The sequence below is a fragment of the Egretta garzetta genome, unplaced genomic scaffold (genome assembly GCF_000687185.1).
Source record: "Egretta garzetta isolate BGI_Z169 unplaced genomic scaffold, ASM68718v1 scaffold85, whole genome shotgun sequence".
Taxonomy (NCBI): domain Eukaryota; kingdom Metazoa; phylum Chordata; class Aves; order Pelecaniformes; family Ardeidae; genus Egretta; species Egretta garzetta.
In genome coordinates, this window is record NW_009259718.1 from 2,887,657 (window position 1) to 2,896,138 (window position 8,482).

At 40.6% G+C, this 8,482-nt stretch overlaps 1 protein-coding gene across 2 annotated transcripts in view; it reads right to left on the reverse strand.

The window, feature by feature from the left end:
• Positions 1-3,291: 3,291 nt before the first annotated feature.
• MAN1A2 (mannosidase alpha class 1A member 2) overlaps positions 3,292-8,482 on the reverse strand; it is a 146,171-nt gene continuing 140,980 nt past the window's right edge. Inside the window, exons 13-14 of one of the 2 annotated variants that reach the window (XR_004842056.1) lie at positions 6,180-6,692; positions 3,292-5,514 (exon numbers count right to left, since the gene is read on the reverse strand). Coding sequence is in view for 1 of the 2 variants with exons in the window: in XM_009639106.2 (XP_009637401.1) it covers positions 6,560-6,692 (133 nt within the window). In the remaining variant the exon portion in view is untranslated. Of the gene's footprint in view, positions 5,515-6,135; positions 6,693-8,482 lie in introns of those variants that run through there. The other variant, XM_009639106.2, reaches the window with a different exon arrangement.

The window sequence follows — 8,482 nt, forward strand, 5'->3', positions numbered from 1 at the left end:
TCTGTTGCAGGTGATGTAGCAGACATCCACTTGCATTCTTTGGGGCTTCCTCCACTGATTCCTTCCTGAAGTTTGGTGAAGAGATGGGTATGCAGGCAGATGCAGCACCAGTGTGGGGAAGAAATAACTTAGGGACATTCTTCCTTTTTATGGCTGTATCGTTCACATGGGACTTCTATGTGATCCCATATCAACACATGATGCTATTTTCTCAGTCATGCAGCAGCTCATCCTTTCTGGTTCATACAGTGACAGACAGACATCGTACCTGTTGCTTGTAACTACTTGTACAATGGAAACCATACAGGAAAGAAAACCGTGAAACTGTTGGTACACATGGACACACAGTGCTTTTTTCTTCCTCCCCAAATCTTTCCCTGAATTTTTACCAAGTAATTTGGCTATATAAGCGATGCTCTTCTCAAACGTTTTCACACAGGAGTTTGCTCAGCCTGAAATATTGTTGTCAAAACCTCTTGCTCTTCACATTAGAAAAAAACAAAAAGCACACCACCAACCACCTTCACACATCCCACGTGTGAACCAGCACAAAGATAACGTTTCCTTTCCAAAGCCCACAGAATGCCTGTGGCTCTGCACTGAGAGAAGCCAACTCCCAGAGCTACAAGATGAAGGCTAAAAATAACCCATTAAGGATTAATTTCAGGATTTTAAAATACAGCTAATTAATATGCATAGGAAAGGCACATGGTCTCCAGGAAGGAGCACACACAATCACAGAGTCTACAAGGGAAGTGGGGGGAGGGTGACAAGCAGGCAGAGTGCCAAAGAAGAAATAAAAGAGGATATTCGCTATATATCCTCAGATAGAGGACGTGCAAAGAAACTGTTTTAGAAGAGGTAGAAGCAGAGGGGTGAAGGAAGATCAATGGATGCAAAAGAAACTCCTCTGGTAGAGAGTGGCACTGCAGTAGGAGGCTGGGTGTTATCACAAACATGCAGCACTTGTGCGGAAAGCCAGGGAGCAACAGCTGAATGCATAACTGGAACTCAAGATGGATGGCATACTAGGACAGCAGGTGTGTACCTGGTGTCATGTGTTGCACTGAATTATGGCACTTTGGAAGCAATTTTCTCTTACGGAGTAATACTGAAGGAGGTCATTGCATCCTGAGGCAGAAGCACCCTGGGAAGGTTGGGCATTGGATATAAAACACTGAAACAGGACACATAGGATGGCAGTTACAGCACACCCTGAAAACAAGGTTCTGTGTATTGAGCAATATGGGTGATGTCAGGCAGCTAGGATTATCTACAGGTACTGTTAATCGGAAAGTAAATCTGGTTATTCACTTGCCGTACTGCAAAACAGAGCTATAGCAGCAGTTCCAGTGAATTTAAAGGTGCAGGGGGAAACCAGGCTCACTTGAAGCAATTTCCTCATCCCAATTTCCCTGTGAATGACATTTAAACAATTACAAAGTTTTACCTTTTCACAAAGGGCAGAGGAATGCAGGGATAGACTTCATTGCCCAATTCACTGGCTATTTAGTATCAAGAAAAGCTGGGGTTTTAACCTGGTGTCTTCAGAAAACTAAGTTTACTTAGTAGCACTGCTTGTCTGCCTGCACTTTACCCTCATCACAAAGAACCTTTGAACTTTTCAGCCACTTACACACAAATTTAACAAAAGGGTAGAAAGCTCAGCATTTTGTGAGATTTGGTGGCTTTCACAATGGCACACAGAAATGGCCTCAAACTGTTGTATTGTTTAGCTACGTCTTGAGAAAAATTTGAGCACTACAGTGACCTGTTAAAAGCAAGCAAGGGGTACAGGGGTTTAATTTTGCAATAGGGTGTCTTGAGATACATGTTTAAGTTGACAAAGTCCCTAGTAGAGCTGCAGGGGCAAGAAAAGCTGCAGGACAACCAAGCCTATGAAACAGGATCAGCTTCACAGTCCAACGCTACGGGAGGTTGCGATTGGAGGCAAAGGACGCAAAACGCACGCTCTTCACTTAAAGACATTCTTTATTCAATCTTTTTTTATATACAATATTATTTTTAATCTGTAAAAAGTACATATGCAGGATTCCAGGTCAGAGGCAGAAGGTTTCCACATCAGAAGATAGACTTTTGCCCTTTTATTATTTTGGAGAAAAAATAATCTGTCAGTTTTAGACAAAGCAAGAATAAAGGCAGAATGCAAATCCAACTTCCACCAAGCGATTAGGATTAAAGGCAACAATTCACCATAACAAGTTGGGCTGTCTCCTTCGACTTTGGTGGTTCCCAACTTTTCTGGGCAATTATGGAGCAGTTTGTTAGAAGGGGCTGACAGCCAAAGCAGCTAGTGCTTATCATCCCTGCTACAGTTATACACATAACTTGCAAAAGAGCTTGGGTTTCCTCTTTGTATGTCAACACAAACTCTTGAGTCAGAAGACTGTTTCTCAAAATTCAAGGAGTGAAAGAGGGATGTCTTATCAGGGCGAACAGATCTCCAAACTACAGCGTGGATCAAGAGCTTGCTTTCATTTTTCTCTGGTAACAGGAAGCCTGTTTCTTATTTGTCCTCTTAAAAACATGGACTAGACTTATTAATGTACGTAACAGGCTCAATTTGCTAAAAGCCTGTTACTACAACCCTGAGATGTAAACTGCCTCACCATTTTCTGTGGATGCCAGGTTACACTGATGATCCTTTCAATGTTAACGCTGTTAACTACTTCTTCATTCAAACTAGGTCACATTATGAAGGTTCGTAGTTTTTCCTGAGGGATAGAAGAGGGGATCATAAAAGACAGCCCGATAGGGCTTTGCTTAGCCGTAAGTCAGCACAGGGTAGACCCTTTAACCTTCGATGATGGTATTACAGGGAGTGCGTAATTATTTTCAGTTTTCAGAACCTGGATACTCAACATTCAAATCTTGTAAAGTACAGGGTGGGAGTATGTCACTGATTGGGAGGCAGAAGACAGTGTGATTCACAAATTTGGAGTAGGGAGCCTCAAAGGTATGACTGGCACAGGGAACTACCTGCTTTTCCCTTTACTCAAGTGTACTTACTATTTTCCATACTTTTCTCAAGTATTCAGTTTTAAGGACCATATCGTGCAGCAAAATGAACACCCAGAATATCATTCAAAGGCTTTGTTTTTATTTAGAGGACAAAGCTAAGAAGTTGACTTCTTGACTGCAGGACACACACAGCTCCAGGGTGGTCAACAGAAGCTGCAGAAATCTGGCTTCTTTGAAAAGTCAAGCTGAAAGTGTTAGGAAAAAAAATGTACTGCTAGCAGATCCTGACCAACAGGCAAGAAAGCAAACAGGAAATAGACAGTTCTGGGATTTCCAGGCTCTTGCCCAAATCCAGTGTGCCAAAAATGTACATGATTTTCTGTTCTTTATTTCATCCTGTAAGAGGAGAGGGTATTGTAGAAATTGCTAAAATGGGACAGCTACCTAAAGAAAACGAGGATTTTTTTGTTAGAGAATACAGTGCAAGACTCCGAAACAACTAGGACTAAAAAGTCATTTTGTGCTTAAATTTACACTCTATCTTCATGAAAGTATGTAAGACAGCAGCAACAGAATGAAAATGGCAATATTCTACTGTACCTTATAGACCCAGAGGGAAAACAGTCTGAACTTTGGGTTGCACATAACGCCGTTCTGCCGATCAGAACCTACTTCTCTGTGAAGGACTCAGTACAAGGGCACACCACTTCAGTCAGAAGTTTCAATATCCATGGTGCTTGGTTATTATGTACCCACCTCGCTCAGAACCCATTACCTCCAAACTCAGCTTGCTCTAGGAAATCTCAGGATGGAGAGATTCATGAATGACACAGCAGTTAGTCCACAAAATGCATTATTTTTACATCAGTAGCTTCTGGAGGAAAAGGATAGTTTGTATTTCAAGAGTGATAGAGTAGAAACTGACAGCTGTTGGGGTAACTGGAAAACGAGAAACAAGTGTCCTTTATTTGGTACCTGCTGCTTGTCTACACAAAGAAGAAATAGCAGTACTGTATATCTGCTTTGAGAAAAATACCATCCCATAACATGAAATGGCTTAGGTCCTCAATTCAAGCATTCTTGTGGCAGTGAGTTAACCCATTGGGCTTCATGGAGGAATTAATCTGAAGGGTCGCTCTTTAATTCACTAGAGGGGGGTGGAAGAGCAGCAAACAATGATAAGAAGTTTGCTCTTTCTGGGACTCCAGATTTCTGTCCTTGGCCTTTCTCTGAACAGACTGGCAGCCACTCTACATCTGCGTTTATCAGGAGGTGTATGGGGATGGGTGTAATGGGGTGGAAAGTGCCTTTTTTTATTATTAAACTGAAGAGTCTGCTTTTCCTCTTTCTCCTTTGTACCCAGGAGAACAAGGCAATAGAGTGCAGTTTTAAACTACTAACAGTTCTCATGGGATGGAAAAAAACTCCATTTGAAAACACAACATATCTGAACTTTGGAAAATAGAAAGTTACTAGCTCTTCAGTAAGTCACTGAATACTAATTAGAAAAATATTTTAATGTGAGACCAGCAAGAAGAATCAGTTTATTAAGCTACTTCTAATTTTAAATAAACAATTACTTGCATCAGTATTATTTACTATATCAATTACTTTGTCAGTTCTCAAATTATTTTTAAGCTACTGCTGCAAATTACAGTAACTAAGTAACTGGTACTAAGGTAAAAACATTGAGACTGGAGCTTTTTTCCAAGCTCTATGTCTTCCTCCTCTTAAATTAAAGTAACTGTCTGGAAAAAAGCATCTGATAGAAATCATCACATGATCTAAGAAAAAATGCTGTGTCTAAGTTAGTGTCAAAGACAAGTGAAGAAAAGTTTTATGTGGGAAATTCTACTATAACGTACAGTCAGATATAATGTGATGGAGAGAAAAGCTTTATCTTCATATATAAACTTTTTTTTTTTACAGGGAGAAATAGCGCTCACTGCCTTTATATCTGATGCTGTACTGCTCTACCTCACTGTAGAGTTCTTCCACTCATTTTAGTCTGAAAACACAATCAAGATTTCTTTTTTAAAGACTCAACTGTGCACTAATTAGGAGAGAAAGGAGCACCTCACAGGTCTTTTTCAGCAAAGGGGCCAGTCACCGTGGCAAAAGGATTTGGGAGCTATAAAGGGGAAAAAAAAAAGAATAATTTGAGCTGTAAGGATTCTGGAACAATGGTAAGAAAAAAAAAAAAAAAGAGATTGAGATATACTTGAAAAGACAAAACTTCTTTTAGCAAATAAGTGAAGACTGAAGCAGACTCCATTTAAGTGATAATGTCCAGCCCAGCCTAGGAGTACTTGGGAACCCCACCACCACCACCACCACCATGCAGGTAACAGCATCTCATTTCTCATAAACTAATGGAAGAAGAGACTCTTCAGTTTCTTTTTCCACTCACATGTAAGAGAAGTTATGTTGTTCCCAAAGAAGATCATGTTGGCTTTGTACTGGAGCACCGAGAAGAAAAGGAATTTTGTAACCTAAATCAAAGGCATCTTTGGGCTTCTGTCATACACACACCTGCAAAGAAGGTTCCACGAATAGTATCCAAAGAATGAAATTTAACTTTTAGGAAAAATCCCGATTGTGTGGAAAAATATAAAGCAACAAACTCCTGCTGCTTAGCCCAAGTGGAGCATTTTTAAATGCCATATACTGTATCCTGTTATATAAATCATTACTTTTTTTCTCATGTTGTCATCTCTGTTTATTTAGCTAAAAGAATCAGGACTAATAAGAGAATGTTTTTTATCATGTGACAGGATTTGTGAGGAAGGGAAACTTAGGCTCCTTCCTACCCCTGTGATATGCTCTAGACTCTGTGACTGTAGCTTCCAAATGAGCTAAGCCCACGTTGCTGACAGTGAACTACAAACCAAATGCTTACCAATTGTTTTTTTGGATGTAAGCATATAACACAGATCTTTCAACATTACTTCGAAAAGGGAAAATGAGGAGGCAATAGTTTTTACAGTTTAGAGTTTAGTTTCAATAGCTTAGAGGCCCTGAGAATGGCTGCCAGTCTGGACAAACAGATGCTCCTTAGAAAATTCAGACAGGTACAGAAAAAAAATTCAAATCCTGATGCTGCTGGTGCAGTGATGCTGCTTTTTGTTGTTGCTTTGTTCATGCCATCATCAAACACAAAAAAAAAGAAAAATAAATCCTAGGTATTTGGAACCCACCCGATCTGAAGAGGTGACTGGTGTGTTGTTCCTTGCAACAGCCAACAGCAGCAGCAAGTTCCTCTCCCTGGACGGGAAAGCCTCTTCTTCCTTATACTGCTGCATTTACATTAAACAGTAGATTCCATGTCTTGCTAGGGTTCAAAGCACATGAAGTCTCTGTCCTGCAAATACCACACTAACGTGTTTTGGTCATGTATAAAACAGAACTTTTAACTTATCTATATGTTGAAGAGCTTTGATTCTCACGCCGGTACTTGCTTGACTCAGAGGTCTAGTTTTATCAAGTGTCTGTCTCCTCTCCTGCTAAAAGTCTCAAGTGGTCCATGTAAACAAAACAGAGCTGAAAACAGTCTCTATTTCTCTTCACAGAGCTGTTTTTATCGATATGCAGGATTTCCTGACAGCGTGGTGTTGGCTAAATGTAAAACAGGCAGAGGATGAGCTTCTGTGTTAAAAACCCAGTTGTCTAATGGTAGCAGGTCATCATTGGAGAAGAGCAGATACAAATACCTAGATGTCAAGACAGAGAGGAAAAACGTTGGGTATTAAAGCAGAGCAACAGACAGGCCCCTGCCAGGCAACACAGCAGCTTCAGGCCCCACCAGTCAGCAGCCAAAGCTATAAATAAGTTACTTGTTTTCAATCTTTGTATAGCTACCACACAACCTTCCCTGTCATAATAAACTGAAGAGTCATTTTTATCATGATCAAGCCCTTCAGTGAAAAGTTGTTATAAAGACACATTTTAATCTTTCCAAGTAACTTCTGCATTTCAAGACTCCTTTCAAAGACTTGCAGTGTAAAACAAACATCAAGACACCAAGCGCAAGGATTTGGGGGACAGGGGAGCGGAGAAGTTGGCAAAAAGTTCTTCTTAATAGAGTAAGCCCACCAACGACCAATCCTCTTTATCCAGATTAAAGATTTCATAATTTGCTGAGTATCTTTTATGAGCCAAAGTATCCGAGCAGCAACAATGCATGTTTGGGAGAGGTATCAGTTTTGAATTTGAGGGGAACAAAGATGCCGAAGTTATCATCAACAGCAGAAAAGATCACAGCAGGGGTTCTGTAACACAGATTTTTATACACGTTCATTTTCCTTATGGCATCATACCCAACCCTTCTGTCTTTATTTTCATAGCCGTTTGAGCTATCCTGACCTTACGTTCTCTATTTTATCTCAAGGTGATCCCAGTTTCTGGTTTGGCTATGCCAATCACATCCATGTCAAACATCAGATATCCATCTCTCCAATAAAACATTTTGTCCTGCAAGTGGGAAGTGATCCAAACCAAAAGCCAGTAAAAATTTCCAAGTTCCTTCCTAGAACTGCCTTCTTTTGCAATGCTTGCACTATAGTACATCCAGTTACTGAGTGATGCATCAGTGAATATTCAGATCTCCTTGTGACTATTTAAGAGGCAGACAGGATTCTGGCGATACTTCAGAGGTCAGCCTTGTCACCACAGAATTCCCTTTGGAGCAGATTTCATTCTCTGATTTGGCTTTTATAGGCAGATCAATCATATAATATCAGCTCCTGGGGAGGTTGCTTCTCTGACTGGACCTGTTTCAAACTGCTGCCTCTCTCTTTGGGAGTATAGCTTTTAGGCTCCAGAAAATGAATTTGAAGGAATAAGTGAAATAAAATGAATGAAGACAACAGAGGACGTAGCAGTGGTTGACTTTCTTTTTATAATGATTACACGGGGAAACAAAGTATTGTGACTATGTAGAGGAATTTGGTAAGGAGCCAGCAGAAGGCTAGAACAGCCAGACTCTCCCCTGGCACATGATGAACTTGGAGCCCCTTCTTGCCAGTGAAACATGTTGTGGTGCCTGAAGTAAGCACCAGTACTGCCACTTTCAGGACCCGCTTTCTCCCTGCTGCATTTTGAGCTGCCAATACATAAAATCAATTCACATACATCAGCTACAGCTGAAACCTGAAAATTTGATATTGCTGATACTGTAAACTCTGCTGCTGTATAGAAACTGTATATTCTGCAAGGCCTGCATGATGCTAGACTGCCAAATAGTTACAACTGTTTTTTTATTGTATCACTGAGTTGTAAAGACAGAAGGGGCACCTAAACAAGCCTTCATTGCTGACAGGTTTGTGCAACAACACGTTTATCATCCCTTCCATCACACTTTGGCAGAAAGTGCTATGGATATGGAAGCAGAGGCAACAACTATGTCTCCTAATAGCAGTTCTGGCCTCATTCACACTGCCAGCAGTGGCTTCTGTCTGTGTATTTAACCAACTGAAACATTCTCCAAACTGTTATGCAGGAG